The sequence below is a fragment of the Oncorhynchus kisutch genome, linkage group LG7, assembly GCF_002021735.2.
Source record: "Oncorhynchus kisutch isolate 150728-3 linkage group LG7, Okis_V2, whole genome shotgun sequence".
Lineage (NCBI taxonomy): Eukaryota > Metazoa > Chordata > Actinopteri > Salmoniformes > Salmonidae > Oncorhynchus > Oncorhynchus kisutch.
The window spans coordinates 26,787,078-26,808,033 of NC_034180.2; the positions used below are offsets into that span (position 1 = coordinate 26,787,078).

At 42.3% G+C, this 20,956-nt stretch overlaps 2 protein-coding genes across 3 annotated transcripts in view; one reads left to right on the forward strand and one right to left on the reverse strand.

Moving 5' to 3' along the window:
• LOC109893687 (protein Daple) overlaps nt 1-4,443 on the reverse strand; it is an 82,897-nt gene extending 78,454 nt beyond the window's left edge. Inside the window, exons 1-2 of one of the 2 annotated variants that reach the window (XR_004210597.1) lie at nt 3,825-4,439; nt 2,440-2,540 (exon numbers count right to left, since the gene is read on the reverse strand). Coding sequence is in view for 1 of the 2 variants with exons in the window: in XM_031828768.1 (XP_031684628.1) it covers nt 2,440-2,540; nt 3,825-3,884 (161 nt within the window). In the remaining variant the exon portion in view is untranslated. Of the gene's footprint in view, nt 1-2,439; nt 2,541-3,824 lie in introns of both variants that reach the window. The other variant, XM_031828768.1, reaches the window with a different exon arrangement.
• A 10,629-nt stretch (nt 4,444-15,072) lies between these two features.
• On the forward strand, nt 15,073-20,479 carry gpn1 (GPN-loop GTPase 1). The gene is made up of 13 exons (XM_031828769.1): nt 15,073-15,329; nt 15,612-15,705; nt 15,948-16,054; nt 16,183-16,220; nt 16,349-16,427; nt 16,520-16,614; nt 16,769-16,814; nt 17,006-17,152; nt 17,369-17,451; nt 17,530-17,569; nt 17,650-17,740; nt 17,906-18,016; nt 19,763-20,479. The coding sequence occupies exons 1-13, from the start codon at nt 15,150-15,152 to the stop codon at nt 19,852-19,854; spliced, it is 1,203 nt and encodes a 400-aa protein (XP_031684629.1). The 5' UTR covers nt 15,073-15,149; the 3' UTR covers nt 19,855-20,479.
• Nucleotides 20,480-20,956: the final 477 nt, after the last annotated feature.

Below are 20,956 nucleotides of genomic sequence, written 5' to 3' on the forward strand. Positions count from 1 at the left end.
ACCCTCAAAGAGAGAGACACACAGAGAGAGAGAAAGACTTCTGCTGCTGGCACTAATGGCCTGGAGGATTTCAGCCATCCACTCATCTGTGGCAGAGGTTTAACATAAACAGCGCAGACACCTGTGCGTACGCATGTGTGCCTATCTAAGGGTGCCAGAAGTCGACCTAGGCTATATGATTGTAACCAAAAAGATCCAAATACATCTGTGTATTTTCTCAACAAGAAAAATACAAAGTTAATAACCTTTAAACTATGCAATATGAAAGGCCAAAACAATGACACCAGTCTACATGTATGCCATGTCATTGTGTCACTACATGACCAAAAGTATGTGGACAACTGCTCGAACATTTCATTCCAAAAATCATGGAGATTAACATGGAGTTGGTCAAACCTTTGCAGCTATAACAGCCTCCACTCTTCTGGGAAAGCTTTCCATTGGATGTCGGAACAAACCATTTCTGTATGGACGTTGCGTGGGCATTGTCATGCAGAAACAGGAAAGGGCATTCCACAAACTGTTGCCACAAAGTTGGAAGCACAGAATTGTCTAGAATGCCATTGTATGCTGTAGCGTTAAGATTTCCCTTCAATAGAACTAAGGGGCCTGGTCCATACCATGAAAAACAGCCCCAGGACATTATTCCTCCTCTCCCTAACTTTACATTTGGCACTAAGCAGTCGGGCAGGTAGCGTTCTCCTGGCATTCACCAAACCCAGATTCTTCCGTCGTACTGCCAGATGGTAAAGTGGGATTCATCATTCCAGAGAACGTGTTTCCACTGCTCCAGAGTCCAATGGCGACGAGCTTTACACCCCTCCAGCCGACGCTTGACATTGCGCATGGTGATCTTAGGCTTGTGTGCGGCTGCTCAGTCATGGAAAACCATTTCATGAAGTTCCCGACGAACAGTTCTTGTGCTGACGTTGCAACCGAGGACAGAAGATTCTTTACACACTTCAGCACACGGCAGTCCAGTTCTGTGAGCTTGTGTGACCTACCACTTCCGTTGTTGCTCCTTTCCACTTCATAATAACAGCACTTGACAGGGGAAGCTCTAGCAGGGCAGAAATTTGACAAACTGACTTATTGGAAACGCCGCATTCTATGACGGTGAGACATTGAAAGTACCGGAGCTCTTCAGTAAGGCCATTCTAATGCCAATGTGTGTCTGTTGAGATTGCATGGCTGTGTGCTCCATTTTATACACCTGTCAGCAACGGGTGTGGCAGAAATAGCCAAATCCACTAACGTGAAGAGGTGTCTACATACTTTATTATAGATTGCGTATGATAATTACTAGACATACCAGTGATGTCACATGGACTTATTTACATGGCTAAATCCTGCATGGCAGAGTTACACCCCTCATTGTCCTGGTGGGGGTTGTCTTCTGTCCCCTTGTTGTGTGCATAATAATATTGTCTTTGTTTGAGGAGGAGCATACAGCATTTAAAGCCCCTCATTAAGACACATAGGCCAGGGGAAGCAGGAGCAGCTAGTCAGGGGGAAGTAGGTTAAAATACAGGACTTAGGAGGGGGTTGGGAGAGGGAGGGGGCAGGAGGAGGGAGCGGGAGGGGACTGTATGGTTAGCACAGCTGGGGGCAACACAAAGGGACAGACGCTAGGCACAGTTAGAGAGTGAGGGAGAGAAGAGTGTAATTGAAGGAGTGCAAGAGATGAGAGAGAAAACCGGTAGCTGATTTCAGAAACAAGTCACAGCATTACAGGGAGTTTCTTAAACTAAGTCACTGACTGCGACTGCATTGCCTGCCATTCAGGGCACATAACTTTCCTTTGAAGTGAGAGCACAGGAAATGGTTCAGAAACTTGAGACGGTTTAGAGAAAGACCTAGCCTGAGCCATGTCAGATTTCTGAGCAGTAATTTTGTGAGACGAGCAGCCCTTTGTGTCAGAGCAAACTATCACAATCATTATGGAGAAAAAAATTATATATACACTTCTTTAATATTTTCACATACATAATTTTCAGCAGTGAGATAATGGCTGTGTTCACTGTTTTCAGTAGACAGACTGAATGCATCTCTGAGCTCAAGAGCTCTGAGAGGCCTCCCAGTACTAACCAAACAGACAGCCACATTGTGCAGATATAATCGCAGCCTTAGGATCACATTGACTCATGAAAGGCAGGCAAGAGCGCGAGAAAAAGCGAGTGAGAGGGAAGGAGTAAGAGAGACTTTCTGTGTCAGATCACATTGACTCATGAGGGCCAGAAAATGAGCTGAAAGAGTGAGTGAGAGTCCAAATCAGTGAGCCATGAAGGCATGGGGAGGATGTCTGAACACAGTTGGATACCAGTAGGGGAAACCATGCCAGGATGTGGTTACGAAAGGAGATAGATTGAGGCCACAAAACAGCTGCCAGATTAACATGCACGCACACACACACACACACACACACGTTTGTCCACTCACATGTGTGTCATGATCTTGTGCAGGAAGACACCATCCACCAGATCCATGAACATGGAGAGTTTGTCCTCTGAGCCAGAGCCCAGGGGTCCAAAGGTCTTCACCTGAAGAGAGAGGGGAAGAGGGAGAAAAGGGAGGAGAAATGGGCAGACAGGATTGGATTACTCTAAAGAGCTCAGCTCACCTATGAAGAGATTGGCCACACCTGGGTGTTAGTGCTTTCGGTTTCCAAGAATACACAGACGTTTCCTGCTCGGACAGATGTCAATGCAAGTTTTACACACTCAATTAATACTGTCTATGACTTTGTGAGCATGTCAAGATATTTAGGCTCTAGATCGAGGAACCAGGAGGTCCTCCTAGAGGTGAGTCAGGGCGAGCAGAGAGGACGAATCCCAGTGACAGAAACAAAGACCAGAGGGTAGAGAGTTGTTAGAGCGGAACAAGCAGCCAGCAGCTGAGGTCCAGCCGACTGGCCAAACAGGACATCAGGGCAGGATGAGGGGATCAGCCCCCACACCATAGCCTGGTGCCATACTGTATGTGCTTAAGGCATAGCCTGGTACCATGGTGTGTAGTGTATCCATAGACTGGTGACACACTGTGCAATGTTGTAGCCATTGCCTCATGCCATACTGTATAAGCTTTAGTCATAGGCCTTCATACAGTGTCACCAGGCTGTGTGCTGTAGCCAACTTCTACCATTGTCATGCCATATATCCATGTAGCCATGCATTGCATTCATGGTATGGCAATAAACATAGAGAGTTGTCAAAAGTTATACCATCAGGCTAGTCTTCTGAAACCCTGTGGCATAGCTTACATACAGTCCTCGTCTTTCTACTCTAGCGACATCGAGTTCAACCAACAACATTATGATTCCCTTGACTTATGTGATGATAAAAATGGAGCCAAAGTACAATGACCTAGGCATGGCTCTGTGATAGACCAATATTGACCAATATTGACACTCATGGACTAGATACAAAATTCAGGCTAGAGGTTGTGTTAATAGCTGGCATGGCTCTTGCTCAGTTTCATGAAAGGTCCGTTCCAAGTTTCAGGGAATAATAGTAGGTCATGCCAATAAAACCCATAGACCATGGGAAAAAAACACAATAAAAGATGTTGGCTTGTTGGGAAAATGTCAGACATCCTGGCTTTACAGCAAAGATTAACACCAAACAGTAAATAAATCATGTAAACGAACAGGTCTACCAGTCTGCTACTGTATGTTTGAAAGAAAAAAAACGTTATTTTTTAAATGTCATTAGGAGTAGGAGATGGACAAGGATATTTAAAAAATGAAAGTGGCCAAGAGCAGGTTAGCAGGACACCAAGTTACATTATTATCCGCCATGGCACTTGCTGAGTGCACATTCACTTACCCACACCACCAGCGGCGTATCCATGAAGTTTCCCATCAACTCTGACACTGTAATATCCATGTTCAGAAACTTCAGATATTCCACCCAGTTCTTAAATCCGAAAATAGTGTTCACCGCCCGATTGCTCGCGGCCACTCATTCCTCAGCTCGAGGGACCTTACATGCCTGGTCGAGACAGAACAATGCCGTGAGGCATCGAACATAAAACCGCACGTTGTTGGGGATCTAGCGAAAACAAATCTTCACGTCGAAATAGATTCCGAAGACGCAAAAAAAAGTGCCTTTTATATTTTACCAAATTTAAATCCAGTTCAGGTCACAGGGATTCAATTTTTTGGGGGTAATTATAGCGTTCAGACTGCAGTTTTAGACTAAATTAATCTAAAACTTCCATAAGAGCAGAACAAAGTAAACGCGTTCACATGTTCAATCTACATTGCCCATGTAAACTGACTGGAAGAACATCGAAAAATAAGCGTAATCAAAATAGAAACATTGTTGCCGCGACCATGAAGAGAAAAGTTACAGATGCTTCCGGCGACGACAAGTTCTGTACACCTCCATGGCCTGCCTCTGCCGCACATTATTTATTTCACACACAGCATCATACAACCTGTAACCTCTTGAATAGCGCCCCTGAGTGACAGCGTGGATAGCCTATCAAATCTGGTATCAGACCTCAAACCTAACAAAGAACAGCCAATGCACGACCCCAGAAAACTGAGTTTAAATCAAGATTACGTAATTAGAGAAAAAAAATATGAAATACAAATTAAATATTTAAATTACACACCATCCACTGTCTAGAACCAATAGCTGCAGTTGTTGCCTATGGCAATTGGTCACACATTTACCCAAAATGTAGGTGTGTCATCAACCATCACAAGTAGTGGTGGAAAGTACCCAATTGTCATACTTTAATAGAAAATGACTAATGTCAAAGTGAAAAACACCCAGTAAAATACCACTTGAGTAAAAGTCTAAAAGTATCTGGTTTTATTAAATATACACTATATATAAAAGTATGTGGACATCCTTTGAAATTACTGGTTTTGGCTATTTCAGCCATACCCGTTGCTGACAGGTGTATACAATCAACACACAGCCATGCAACCTCCATAGACAAACATTGGCAGTAGAATGACTTTCAACGTGGCACCGTCATAGGATGCCACCTATGACGGTGCCACAAGTCAGTTTGTCAAATGTCTTACCTGATAGATCTGCCCAGTCTGTTCATAGGGAGCTTCATGAAATTAGTTTCCATGGCTGAGCAGCCGCACACAAGCCTAAGATCACCATGCGTAATGTCTGGATTGGTGTAAAGCTCACCACCATTGGACTCCGGAGAATTGGAAACACGTTCCCTGGAGTGATGAATCACGCCTCACCATCTGGCAGTCCGACGGACAAATCTGTGTTTGGACGATACCAGGAGAACGCTATCTGCCCGAATGCATTGTGCCAACTGTACAGTTTGGGAGAGGAGCAATAATGGTCTGGGGCTGTTTTTCATGGTTCGGACTAGGTCCCTTAGTTCCATTGAAGGGAAATCTTAACGCTACAGCATACAATGTCATTCTAGATTATTCTGTGCTTCCAAATTTGTGGCAACAGTATATTTGTTGAGATCGGTGTGGAAGAACTTGACTGGTCTGCACAGAGCCCTTAACTCAACCCCATCAAATACCTTTGGGATGAATTGGAACACTGACTGTGAGCCAAGACTTATCGCCCAACATCAGTGCCTGACCTCACTAAAGATCTTGTGGCTAAATGGAAGCAAGTTCCCGCAGCAATGTTCCAACGTCTAGTGGAAGTGTGGAGGCTGTTATAGCAGCAAAGGTAGGACCAACTCCACATTAATGCCCATGATTCTGGAATGAGATGTTCGAGCAGGTGTCCACATACTTTTGGTCATGTAGTGTACTTAAGCATCAAAAGTAAAATATATAAATAATTTCATATTCTTTAAGCAAACAAGACAACACCATAAAAAATAATTTATTAATGGGTTGCCATGGTTATACTGAAACATTCAGATATCATGTTCAGAAGAAGCATTTGGGTTTAGTGAGTCCACCAGATCAGAAGCAGTAGGGATGGCAAACGTGTTCTCTTGATAGGTATGTGAATTAGATCATTTTCCTGTCCTGCTAAGCAGTCAAAACATTACCAGTACTTTTAGGTGTCAGGGAAAAAATGTATGGGAGTATTTTATTTTCAATGTAGTGGAGTAAAAGTAAAATATGTCAAAAATATAAAGTACAGATACCCCCCAAAACTATATATAATAGTATATAATACTTCAAAATATTTTTACCACTGATCACAAATTAAGGAGACACAATTATTTCAGTTACATAACAGTCTCCAAAAAAACACATTTTGAAATCTTTCGATCTTTTCCAAATAGATAATATTTTAGGAGAAAAATAAAGATATTGTGTGTCTATAAAACCATAGTTCAGTACAGTCTCCCTACTATAGTCCAATAGGAAGCGTTGCTGTACTTTTATTGTGGTGTCCAAAACTGTCTGTGGTGCTAATATGCAGCTCACTGTACCACCTACTGCCCAGAGGTTAAAATGTCACCTAGTTTGAACACAGGGTCGTTCCATAATATTTCAATCCATTTCTGACTACACCCCTTATGATTTGAACGAAACCTTTCATACATGCTTGCTTGCACATTGTGGAAGTGGTCAGAAAGTGACTTTTTGGACCTGAAAGGCAAAAAATTCAGGATATAGAGGTGACCAAAGTTGACCCATTTCGTATAACCCACATAAGACGTCCATGTTTTCATCACTGAAAAAAGATAACAGTTGAGTTTGATATCATTTGAAAGCTTACAAGCAGGGTTGTCAAACTGTTGTATGATTTATTGAAGTAAAATATCTAAAAACGGGTAAACTCAGATTTGTTTCATTTTCACAACTGTTGTATCTTAGAACCTATTTTTCATAATCTGAATAATTTGTGTTGTGCGCATCATCAATTGACACAGCATACTCGTGAATACAGGGTGGGTGTCATTTCAACCATAGAAATATAATTCATAGAATGGACCTATCCCTTCAGACCCCTGCAATTTATCTCGTACACAATAGACATTTAAATTTAATTGAAACTTTAACTTCCAATTACTACCAGTAAGATGGCCGCCGGTCCACCCACTGTCGAATGCCAACTTTAATTGGAATGGCTATTCTAATATCCACCCTGCATTCAAGAGTAAGCTGTGTCTCAATCTATGGCAGGCACAACACAAACAATTCAGATGATGTAGAATAATGTCTAAGGTACAACATACAGATAATGAACTGTATGTTTTAGATAATTGACCTTCAAGCTTGAAAAACGACATATATTTTTTTGTTTTCTCAATAAATCATAAACAGTTTGACAAACCTGTTTGCAAGCCTCACATGATATAAAACTCAATAGTTCATATTTGTCAGTGATGAAGACATGGAAATCTCATGGCAGTATGGGAATGCAGAACTTTGAGCACCTCTATCTCCTGAATGAAATTCAAGTCCGGAAAGTCACTTTCTGACCACTTCTATGTTGGGCAAACATGTATGGAAGGTTTCATTCAAATCAAAAGGGGTGCTGTCAGAAAGTGATTAAAATCATATAAAACAACCCGACAGCAAAAGGTATGCCACTTGGTAAGCAGTCAGTGTTATCAATTGGCGATAAAATAGAAAACAAGGAGAAGAGTTGAACTCCTATTACACTCATGTCTTCAATGTAATAATGTGTGAATTTTTCTTTTTGAACAATTTTACTTTTACATAATATTATATCATACAACAAAGCAAGTATATTTTTTTATGTAACACAATACATAACACAGACAGTAAGACTCTTAACATGAGTAGAAACGTTCATTTACTGATGCCTTCATTACATACCATCTAGATTACTGTAACACCTTTTTATCAGACTGTACCGACACAAATAAATGAAATAAAAACATCTCATACAGAATGTTGCTGCCAGAGTCCTAACAGGAACCAACAAATCTGAATACATCACCCCAATTCTTGCCTAACTGCACTGGCTCCCCAGTTCGGTACAACCTACAGTCTAACTCTTAACATAAGTATAAAGCCTTAAATAGACACGCTACCACCTACCTTAAGGACATATTAATACAATACTAAGCCATCAGATCCCTCAGATCACAGGGAGCCGGCCTTCTCATTATTCCACATATATCAGAAAACACAGCTAGGTGCAGGCCTTCTCCTACAGTGTGATATCCCTCTGTCTGGGCAGCAGATTCAGTCTAAGTTTTTAAGAATATGCAGAAAACACACCTTTTTAACCTTTGTTACATTTAGTTGATTTTTTTACTTTCCAAATATGTTTATGTCTGGATCCTTTATGCCTTCGTCTTCTTTTCTAACTCCCTGCTTCTCTCCCTTTCCCCCTCTTGGCGGCCCGTGATGCCACCCATCCTGGCCCGGATCCAGATACCTGTCCACCCACAGACCTGCCCACCTGACCGGCTGCTTCCCCTTTCATCAAGCCACCATACTCCATCCATTCTTCATCCACCCTGGCTGTGCTAACCTGCGATCCATCCACCTTACACCTGGCTATAAATGGACTCACTATCACTTCTGCACTACTGCACTCCCTACTGTTTTACAATCCCGTGTGTCTTAACCCTATGTAACTTCCCTGTACTCTGTCTCTTAACCAGCATTCATGAACAGGATTCTTGGGTGTCAACCCATACACTACCCTTTCGTATATACAGTGCCCTCGGAAAGTTTTCAGACCCTATGAATTGTTCCACATTTAGTTACGTTACAGCCTTATTCTAAAATTGATTACAATACCCCATAGTCACAAAGCGAAAATGGTTTTTTAGATTATTTGCAAATGTATGTAAAAAAAATCGGATTTATTACATATACATAAGTATTCAGACCCTTTACTCAGTACTTAGTTGATGCTACAAGCTTGGCACACCTGTATTTGGTGCTTTGGTGCGTTGTCTTGGATGTGTGTTTAGGGTCGCTGTCCTGTTGCAAGGTGAACCTTCACACCAGGCTGAGGTCCTGAGCCCTCTGGAGCAGGTTTTCATCAAGGATCTCTCTGTACTTTGCTCCGTTCATCTTTTCCTTGATCCTTACTAGTCTCCCAATCCCTCCCGGTGAAAGAAATCCCCACAGCATGATGCTGCCGCCACCATGCTTCACCATAGGGATGGTTCCAGGTTTCCTACAGACGTGACACTTGGCATTCAGGCCAAAGAGTTCAGTCTTGGTTTCATCAGACCAGAGAATCTTGTTTCTCATGGTCTGAGAGTCTTTATGTGCCTTTTGGCAAACTAAGCGGGCTGTCATGTGCCTTTTACAGAGGACTGGCTTCCGTCTGGCCACCCTACTGTAAAGGTCTGATTGGTGGAGTGCTGCAGAGATGGTTATCCTTCTGGAAGGTTCTCCCATCCCTAAAGAGGAACTATGGAGATCTGTCAGAGTGACCATATGGTTCTTGGTCACCTTCCTTACTCAGGTCCTTCTCCCCCGATTGTTCCTTCTGGCCGGGGGGCCAGTTCTAGTAAGAGTCTTGGTGGTTCCAAAGGTCTTCCATTTAAGAATGATGGAGGCCACTGTGTTCTTGGGGATCTTCAATGCTGCAGACATTTTTTGGTACTCTTCCCCAGATCTGTGCCTGGACACAATCCTGTCTTGGAGCTCTACGGACAATTCCTTCAACCTCATGGCTTGGTATTTGCTCTGACATGTACTGTCAACTGTGGGGCCTTATATAGACAGGTGTGTGCTTTTCAAATCATGTCCAATCAATTGAATTTACCAGAGGTGGACTCCAATCAAATTTGAGAAAGATGTCAAGGGTGATCAATGGAAACAGGATGCACCTGAGCTGAATTTTGAGTCTCATAGCAAAGGGTCTGAATACTTATGTAAATAGGTATTTCTGTTTTTATTTCTAAAACCCTGTTTTTCGCTTTGTCATTGTGTGTATTGTGTGGGGTATTGTGTGTAGATTTATGAGTAAAAATGTTGTAATCCATTTTAGAATAAGGCTGTAACATAACAAAATGTGGAAAAAGTCAAGGGGTCTGAATACTTTCCAAAGGCACTGTATTTGTTGCCTGGCTAACCAAACTCCTTGCTCCAACCAAAAGCTACGCCACGCCAACGGACATTTGTTTATTCTCCGCAGTAAGTCTGGTTACCTCCCCTACGATATCTAGAACATAAACACATTCTAACCAATCTGATTAGTCCCAGAAACCATGGGTTGGGCCAAAGCCAGAACACAAATGGGTAAAGCGCCGTTTTGGAAATTCACAATGACACTGATTGTTTAGAGATGAGCCAATCACTGATGACTTTGTTCAATACAAAAACCCTAATTTTGACATCACCACAAACCACTTCAATGATGGCAATCTTAGACTGAAGTACGTAGCGAACATAGAGTAGTGGAAGAATTCAGCTGGAGTCGTCAGGCATATTTATTTGGACAGTGACGCGCAAACTTTTAATTTGGTTCTATACTCCAGCATTTTGGATTTGAGGTCAAATGTTTGATATGAGTTGGCAGTACAGAATGTCACATTTTACTTGAGGGTATTTTCATACATATCTGTTTGACCGTTTAGAAATGAAAGCACTGTGTATTTAGTCCCCTCATTTGAAGGTATCATAAGTATTTGGACAAATTCAATTATAGTGTAGTAAAGTAGTCAAAAGTTTTGTATTTGGTCCCATATTCCTAGCATGCAGTAACTACATCAAGCTTGTGACTCTACCAACTTGTTGGATGCATTTGCAGTTTGCTATGGTTGTGTTTTGGTCTTCGGATTATGTTGTGCCCAATAGAAGTGAACGGAAAATATTGTATTGTGTCATTTTGGAGTTACGTTTATTGTAAATCAGAATATAATGTTTTTGAACACCTCTACATTAATGTGGATGCTACCATGATTATGAATTAATCTTGAACAATGATGAGTGAGAAGGTTACAGAAGCATAATTATCACCCTCCCCCCCAAAAAATTATCACCTCCCCTTATTGGTAATGGTGAGAGGTTAGCATGTTTTGAAGTCAAAATGCATCCAACAAGTTTGTAGTCACACGCTTGATGTAGTCATTGCGTGCTAGGTATATGGGACCAAATACTAAACTTGTGTTGACTTTGGGCTCCTGAGTGGCGCAGCGCTCTAAGGCACTGCATCTCAGTGCTAGAGGTGTCACTACAAACCCTGGTTCGATTCCAGGCTGTATCACAACCTGCTGTGATTGGGAGTCCCACAGGGCGGCACACAATTGCCTCAGCGTCGTTACGGTTTGGCCGTGGTAGGCCGTCGTTGTAAATAAGAATTTGTTCTTATCTGACTTGCCTAGTTAAAAAGAAGTTAAGAGCTAGCATTACTTAGCCAGCTAGAAGGATGAATGAAGTAACAAGCTAACGTTAAACAGAGCCTACCTCAGCAAGAGCAAATAAAATGTGCGACTAAGTTTTCATAATAACTTTGCTTTACACAGAGTAGACTACTGAGCCAGACAGTGATGTGGTGCTCAGTGTTGAGGCTGAGGCAGGCTGCAATGCATGTAGGGGAACCAAAAGCGGGAATGCAGGCGACAAGCTTAGGTATGCATATAATGCCAATCGAAATGCATTGGGCTTATTAAGGACATATTTCGGCTAGAGTGAGCCCTCTCGCTTCGCCTCTTCATCTCTGCTGAAACTAGCGTGTGAAACAGCGCCGCTCTGTATTACTATATGTAGCCCATGTATCGGATGCTTTCTGGACAGAAAAAGCTTGACATGCCATACTCTTTTGTCCAGACAGAATCAGATGCATTCTCTACACATATGCAGATAGAGGGACACTGTTTCGCTCGCTCGGATGCTTTATCTGAGGTTAGTGCATCTTTCTGTAGGCGCGCATCTCGGTCAAATAAATGATCAATATTTCAATATTTTATTTGGACAGTGGAATGGAGCGGCGGTAGGGTGGGCCAGGCCCCCTAAGGCCAGCTCATAACGTCGGCCCTGGTGTATAATCAATTGGCACAACTCAAAAGCATCTTAATTAAAGGGTAAGTTAGAAACTTCGTAGGAGCATTGTTAAAGTAACACCAATGATGTTGCACAACAATTTAAATCAATAAGTTGTCATTTATTTCAAAGTATATTTGGGGCTTGAAGTGGGAATTCTGAAGTGGGAACTTCGTGGAAATCTGTGTCAACGTGTTTCACCGAGGTAAAAACAGTTTCAGGTTGGATATTCAACGGATATTATATTATATAAGTCCACCAACAGCAGTTAGGGACCGTCAACATAGTGACAAATCAAATTGTTCAAATTTCAATAGCTCTTTAACCATTACTCATGAAACTTTCCAAACTGGTTGTAGCTAACCCGCATAGACACACATTCGACACACTTTTTTTGTCGACTTTCATCTCAGATGATTTTACATGCATTTGTCAAAATTTTGAATTTCAATAGCTCCTTGATCATATGACCTAGTAACTTCAGACAATGTTCAGAATGTCCACTGGCTACCCTTCTATATTACACACCATTTAGTTTGTCAATTTTCATCTCACACATTTTTACATTAATTTTTCAAGATTTCAAATTTCTACTCCAGAGACAGCCTGAAGAGTTCTGTTATACTATCCAGGTCTGTGCCCAAACAGTTCTACTTTTAAAAATCCATCTTTCCAGAAATAAGTCTCTCACTATTGCCGCTTGTTACAGACCCTCCTCAGCCCCCAGCTGCGCCCTGGACACCATATGTGAATTAATTGCCCCCCATTTATCTTCAGAGTTTGTACTGTTAGGTGACCTAAACTGGGATATGCATAACACCTGGGCCGTCCTTCCATCTAAGATAGATGCCCTCCATCTCCCCCAAATTATCATGGAACCTACCAGGTACAACCCCAAATCCGTATTTAGTCAGCCACCAATTGTGCAAGTTCTCCCACTTAAAAAGATGAGAGAGGCCTGTAATTTTCATCATAGGTACACTTCAACTATGACAGACAAAATGAGAAGAAAAAAAATCCAGAAAATCACATTGTAGGATTTTTTATGAATTTATTTGCAAATTATGGTGGAAAATAAGTATTTGGTCACCTACAAACAAGCAAGATTTCTGCCTCTCACAGACCTGTAACTTCTTCTTTAAGAGGCTCCTCTGTCCTCCACTCATTACCTGTATTAATGGCACCTGTTTGAACTTGTTATCAGTATAAAAGACACCTGTCCACAACCTCAAACAGTCACACTCCAAACTCCACTATGGACAAGACCAAAGAGCTGTCAAAGGACCACAGAAACAAAATTGTAGACCTGCACCAGGCTGGGAAGACTGAATCTGCAATAGGTAAGCAGCTTGGTTTGAAGAAATCAACTGTGGGAGCAATTATTAGGAAATGGAAGACATACAAGACCACTAATCTCCCTCGATCTGGGGCTCCACGCAAGATCAAATCAAATCAAATTTATTTATATAGCCCTTCGTACATCAGCTGATATCTCAAAGTGCTGTACAGAAACCCAGCCTAAAACCTCAAACAGCAAGCAATGCAGGTGTAGAAGCACGATCTCACCCCGTGGGGTCAAAATGATCACAAGAACGGTGAGCAAAAATCCCAGAACCATACGGGGGGACCTAGTGAATGACCTGCAGAGAGCTGGGACCAAAGTAACAAAGCCTACCATCAGTAACACACTACACCGCCAGGGACTCAAATCCTGTTGTGCCAGATGTGTCCCACTGCTTAAGCCAGTACATGTCCAGGCCCGTCTGAAGTTTGCTAGAGAGCATTTGGATGATCCAGAAGAAGATTGGGAGAATGTCATATGGTCAGATGAAACCAAAATATAACTTTTTGGTAAAAACTCAATTCGCCGTGTTTAGAGGACAAAGAATGCTGAGTTGCATCCAAAGAACACCATACCTACTGTGAAGCATGGGGGTGGAAACATCATGCTTTGGGGCTGTTTTTCTGCAAAGGGACCAGGATGACAATGATCCCAAACACACCACCCGGGCAACGAAGGAGTGGCTTCGTAAGAAGCATTTCAAGGTCCTGGAGTGGCCTAGCCAGTCTCCAGATCTCAACCCCATAGAAAATCTTTGGAGGGAGTTGAAAGTCCGTGTTGCCCAGCAACAGCCCCCAAACATCACTGCTCTAGAGGAGATCTGCATGGAGGAATGGGCCAAAATACCAGCAACAGTGTGTGAAAACCTTGTGAAGACATACAGAAAACAACAACAACAACAACAATCACAGGAACAGGTGAACAGGTGAGGAACTGTGAGGAACTGTGAGGAACAGGTGAGGAACAGGTGAGGAACAGGTGAAACAGATCAGGACGTGACAACTTTATAAACTTGATCTCCACTATAAAAAACATCTAGACATTATCTCACATTTATTTTAGACTAACATTTCAACTGCAGAGATTTGAATAAACTTTGTTGTTTGTCTCTGACATTTGCAACATTGTTTCAATATTCAAATTATATCCCCAGATGTCCCATAGTAACAGTGGTGGAAAAACTACCCAATTGTCGTCGTACTTGAGTAAAAGTAAAGATACCTTAATAGCAATTATTAAAATGAAAGTCACCCAGTAACATCCTACTTGAGAAAAGTATAAATATTATTTTTTTAAGTCTAAAAGTATTTGGTTTTTAATATACTTAAGTATCAAAAGTAAATGGAATTGCTAAAATATACTTAAGTATCAAAAGTAAAAGTAAATAATTTCACATTCCTTATATTAAGCAAACCAGATGGCACCATTTTCTTGTTTAAAAAAAATGGTATGGCTAGCCAGGAGCAAACTCCAACGCATTTATTTACAAACGAAGCATGTGTTTAGAGAGTCCGCCAGATCAGAGGCAGTAGGGGTGAGCAGGGATGTTGTCTTGATAAGTGTGTGAATTAGACCATTTTCATGTCCTGCTAAGCATTCAAAATGTAACGAATACTTCTGGGTGTCAGGGGAAATGTATGGAGAAAGAAGAACATTATTTTCCTTAGGAATGTAGTGAAATAAAAGTTGTCAAAAATATAAATAGTAAAGTAGAGATACCCAAAAAAACTCCCTAAGCAGTACTTTAAAGTATTTTACTGTAAGCCATTGAATACCATTTTCCTTTTTTTTACGCTGAAGGAGAAAAACGGAAACAAAAAGATCGGATAAGAGCATCACTTAGTGGTGGAAATAAGAAAGACAGGCTGGCCCTTTGCGACAGACTCGACTACTTCACAGCAAAAGTCTCTACCAACAACCAGCATGGCTACTGCGTCTGGGAGCACTTGTCAAGAAGGAGAAAGGGGTGAATGCGACGATGGAGGAGGCGACGACAATCGCGACTCAGCACAAGAGACTACTTCGGGAAATGCTTCGCAGAAGAAACCCGTTTGTCTCATAGTGCTTGGCATGGCAGGGTCTGGAAAAACAACTTTTGTGCAGGTAAGCTAAAACAAGCTAATGTTGGCTAACTAACTGTTAGCACTACAGTGGCTGGGTAAGTTAGCTAGGTAACGTTACCAGTACGATGTATGAGACATAGCTATGTTAGCTCCACCAAACTAAGCACAATTGTATTCTGGATTTGAGTATTTTTCTTCTTTTCAATTTAGTCAAGCAGTTTGGAAACGGTATATTTTAGCTAAGTCACGGACATCTGGGTTCTAACTTAGCTACCTATGCTCATGTTACCTAGCTAGAGCTGACGTTGTTGTTTCTTCACAGCGACTCAATGCTCATCTTCATACCAAGAAGTCTCCTCCATATGTTATCAACCTAGACCCTGCGGTGCATGAAGTTCCTTTCCCAGCCAACATCGGTAAGAAATCATTCAGACCACCATGCATAACCATGCATGTGTCTGGCATCATGTTGATACTGTAATACTTCTTGCCAATCATTAATGTGTTGAATGTTCAGAAAGGTATGTTTTTTTCCCTTGGTATTCTATTGATAGAATTCAAGAATTGTAAATATGTTGATATCCCACGACACTATTATTGAATTAGCTACCAACCATGGCTAATAAGTAACTGATAGCTGCTTATTGTCCCCTTGTAGATATCCGTGACACAGTGAATTACAAAGAAGTGATGAAGCAATATGGCCTAGGTCCTAATGGAGGAATCGTCACCTCGTTGAATCTCTTTGCTACGAGGTTTGATCAGGTAGGCCCAACTCTCTTTCTGTTATAACAGGACGTGTAGTTGACACCTCGACTGTCCAATAGATGTCACTATTATTGCTTGCACAATTTGGATATTATGAATCAAAATCTCCCATTTTGCCTTCTCAGGTCATGAAATTCATTGAGAAGAAACAGTACAATCACCAGTAAGTATTTTTGAAAGTTAGTAGATGTACTCCAGGTAAGCATAGTTAGTACAGCATTGTACTGTTGTTTTGCCATCCTCTCTTCTGGTGCGTACCTACCTGCCCTAACCTTTGACCTATGTCTACAGATATGTATTGATTGACACTCCTGGACAGATAGAAGTGTTCACCTGGTCAGCGTCTGGAACCATCATCACTGAAACTCTGGTGTGTAGTAGTAATGTGTTATAACATTTAGGCCTAAAGATATAACTAGCTGCAACATAATTGTGATCTGTTTGGTGTGAATGTGTTTCCAGGCCTCTTCCTTCCCCTGTGTGGTGGTCTACGTGATGGACACGTCTCGCAGCGTCAACCCAGTCACCTTCATGTCCAACATGCTCTACGCCTGCAGGTCTGACACTGAAGGGAGCACTAGCTACTTTCTGATGGTCAAATAAAACCACAAATTGGTTTGAACAAATTTACTATTTTACATATAGGCAATTAAAGAACTAGTGTGGTGCTTTTGCTTGTTCACTTTGTGACTGTGTCCCCCCTACCCCCAGCATCCTGTACAAGACAAAGCTGCCCTTCATTGTCATCATGAACAAGGTAGGAAATGATTGGAACACTTTCATCAAACCACTAACTTGGTAACAGTGAATTACTGAATGAGGGGGAAAAAAACTATAGGTCTGTAAGTGTTGACATGCTCAAAGGAAATATGTTTTTTTTTGGGGGGGTAATAATACAGAGATAACAAACCACAGATTTTGGTACATGTCTGTGTTGTGTGGTTTCAGACAGACATAATCGACCACAGCTTTGCGGTGGAGTGGATGCAGGACTTTGAGGTGTTCCAGGACGCTCTGAACCAGGAGACGTCCTACGTCAGCAACCTGACACGCTCCATGAGCCTTGTGCTGGACGAGTTCTACTCCAACTTACGGGTATGTGTCTGTCTTTCAATACCGTATGCTACTTCAGTGCACACTTCTGAGAACTAGTATCATTTGTGTGTGTGATCTGCGTGTGCGTATTTGAGACACTATTCCATGAGTTTTGTGTTGGACTTTTACATCAGTTTAAGGGGAAGTGTTTCTGTGCATTTTTGAGAGGGTTTATCGAGTTTTCCCTCTGCTTGGTCACGTCTGTTTTATGTGCAGGTTGTGGGTGTGTCTGCAGTCACAGGCAGCGGATTGGACGAGTTCTTTGTTCAGGTGGCAGAGGCCGCAAAGGAGTACGAGACGTGAGTGAGGGGGCTGCTCTGCAAACACACCACTGTCTGTAATATTTGTATGACAATTAATTGTTTTGTGTTATTCAGGGATTATCGTCCTGAATATGAAAGACTTCATAAAGAACTGGTGAGTGTTTAAATAACCAAATGTCCCGTGCACACACGTTGCATCTATCATTCTCTGACGGTCCTTGGTATGCCCTCCAGGCTGATGCTCAGAGCAGGAAGCAGCAGGAGCAGATGGAGCATTTACGGAAGGACATGGGAGCTGTTGCCATGGAGACGACCTCACGGACAGGTGTGTGTGTGTGTGCCTGTGAGCGAGAGAGTGGCCCCCCCCCCCCAATGCATTACGTGCTTGATTGTGTAAGAGATCCCATGTTGTGTATTATATGCTTGGCTCAGGTACATGAGACCGGTGTTCTGTGAAAGAAATAATAAAATGTTGCTTCCTGTCCTCCAGAGGAAGCTGATGTGGCGGGCCGAAGTGATCTCATCTTCAACCGTGGTAACCCTGATGAGGATGAGGAAGAGGAGGGGGAGGACAGCGACACGGATGACATAGATCACAACGGTAAGGGGAGAAACTGGCCTCAAGGTTCTATCATTGATTTAACCAATAACATCCATGCATTCCTAAAAACAAGCCTAATCATGATTCGTGAATGATTCTTGCGTGGAAAGTGAAGATTTGTTACAAAAAATATGATCAAACACAAAAATACTGGCAATATACACCTCTCAAGAAAATAAAGGGAACACTTAAACAACACAATGTAACTCTAAGTCAATCACACTTCTGTGAAATAAAACTGTCCACTTAGGAAGCAACACTGATTGACAAATTTCACATGCTGTTGTGCAAATGGAATAGACAACAGGTGGAAATTATAGGCAATTAGCAAGACACCCCCAATAAAGGAGTGGTTCTGCAGGTGGTGACCACAGACCACTTCTCAGTTCCTATGCTTCCTGGCTGATGTTTTGGTCACTTTTGAATGCTGGCGGTGCTTTCACTCTAGTGGTAGCATGAGATGGAGTCTACAACCCACACAAGTGGCTCAGGTAGTGCAGCTCATCCGGGATGGGACATCAATGCGAGCTGTGGCAAGAAGGTTTGGTGTGTCTGTCAGCGTAGTGTCCAGAGCATGGAGGCGCTACCAGGAGACAGGCCAGTACATCAGGAGACGTGGAGGAGGCCGTAGGAGGGCAACAACCTAGCAGCAGGACCGCTACCTCTGCCTTTGTGCAAGGAGGAGCAGGAGGAGCCCTGCAAAATGACCTCCAGCAGGCCACAAATGTGCATGTGTCTGCTCAAACGGTCAGAAACAGACTCCATGAGGGTGGTATGAGGGCCCGACGTCCACAGGTGGGGGTTGTGCTTACAGCCCAACACCGTGCAGGACGTTTGGCATTTGCCAGAGAACACCAAGATTGGCAAATTCGCCACTGGCGCCCTGTGCTCTTCAGATGAAAGCAGGTTCACACTGAGCACATGTGACAGACGTGACATAGTCTGGAGATGCCGTGGAGAACGTTCTGCTGCCTGCAACATCCTCCAGCATGACCGGTTTGGCGGTGGTTCAGTCATGGTGTGGGGTGGCATTTCTTTAGGAGGCCTGCACAGTCCTCCATGTGCCCTCCAGAGGTAGCCTGACTGCCATTAGGTACCGAGATGAGATCCTCAGACTCCTTGTGAGACCATATGCTGGTGAGGTTGTCCCTGGGTTCCTCCTAATGCAAGACAATGCTAGACCTCATGTGGCTGGAGTGTGTCAGCAGTTCCTGCAAGAGGAAGGCATTGATGCTATGGACTGACCCGCCCGTTCCCCAGACCTGAATCCAATTGAGCACATCTGGGACATCATGTCTCGCTCCATCCACCAACATTGCACCACAGACTGTCCAGGAGTTGGCGGATGCTTTAGTCCAGGTCTGGGAGGAGATCCCTCAGGAGACCATCCGGCACCTCATCAGGAGCATGCCCAGGCGTTGTAGGGAGGTCATATAGGCACGTGGAGGCCACACCCACTACTGGGCCTCATTTTGACTTGTTACATCAAAGTTGGATCAGCCTGTAGTGTGGTTTTCCACTAATTTTGAGATTTTCTGAAAACCAGACTTCCATGGGTTGATAAATTATCAATGGAAATCAAATTTTTGTGTGATTTTGTTGTCAGCACATTCAACTATGTAAAGAAAAAAGTGTTTAATAAGAATATTTCATTCATTCAGATCTAGGATGTGTTATTTTAGTGTTCCCTTTATTTTTTTGAGCAGTGGAAGTTCCCTTGTTTACTTAACATATCATCCCTTTCAGTGACTGAGGAGAGCAAGGAGGGCACAGCCTTTGGGAACTTCCTGAAGGAGAGGAAAGAAGTGGTGCAGGTACGAAATAGGAAGTCTCAATGATGTCTGGAGGACCCTGTAAGGATGCCACTTTAGATTACTAAGATACACCTAGGTGTGGTGGCTACTGGGACCTCTATCCCCACCTGCATGCCTACTGGTCCCCTCTTCACAAGTGCTGAACTTCATTGGACTGAAGCAGTGTTGCAGTTCAACTCGGACTTAAATTAATATTCTTCCTTGTGAATGCAAGTGTTATGTAGGTTTTTTGTTTATCTTACTAACTGCAACTTATCAAGTTAAGGACAATATTTTTGCATACGGGTTGGGAAAAGTGTTTCCTATTTCTTTGTCAGAAGCTCGAGACTCATTTTGTTTATAAGGGAGGGTTATTGAGGTAATGGCTGATGGAATAATGTACTTGTATCCTATTATTTTTATCCTAAGTTGTTTTATTGCATATTGTATGTTCATTCTATGAAGCTTTTTCTTCAGTGGAAGAACACACACCTGTAAGTCATTCCTATCTGGGTAATGCTCTTTAACAGTCACATAGTCCTTGAAGTGTATATTTTTGTAACAGTTTTGTTTTCTGTTTTAGTGCAAATGTGCTCATGTTTGTTAAAGTCCTGTAGTGTTGTTTTTCTCGATAATTTTAAAAGCTAAATAAATTGGTTATGAATGTGTTCAGCCTAGTCATGTGTGGCTTCGTGAGATGCACACCGCCTTATGTGAATGAAACTATGGGGTGAGGGGGTGGATAGCCAGAATATTCTGGATTCTACGCCTTCTCACCATCTGGCCTAAGAATCAAACTGGCATTCACAAATACAGCAGAATGGTATTCTGTGAAGACTGAAAATACAGTCTGTCTTTTACCTTGCTGCAAATGGGTATGGCATCATTTGCCTACAGAATGACTGCATATGAGTTTACAGATTAAAACACATTTGTTAGAGGAAATTCACTCATTTTTATGTGGCCTTATTAAATTCACTCATTTTTACGTGGCCTTATTAAATTCACTCATTTTTACGTGGCCTTATTAAATTCACTCATTTTTACGTGGCCTTATTTGAACTCTTTCTGTGCTTCAAGGTGATATCCCAAATGTTTTTTTGTTTTTCTCTCCATATTTTCTCTCTTTACAGAGTCATCACTTGCC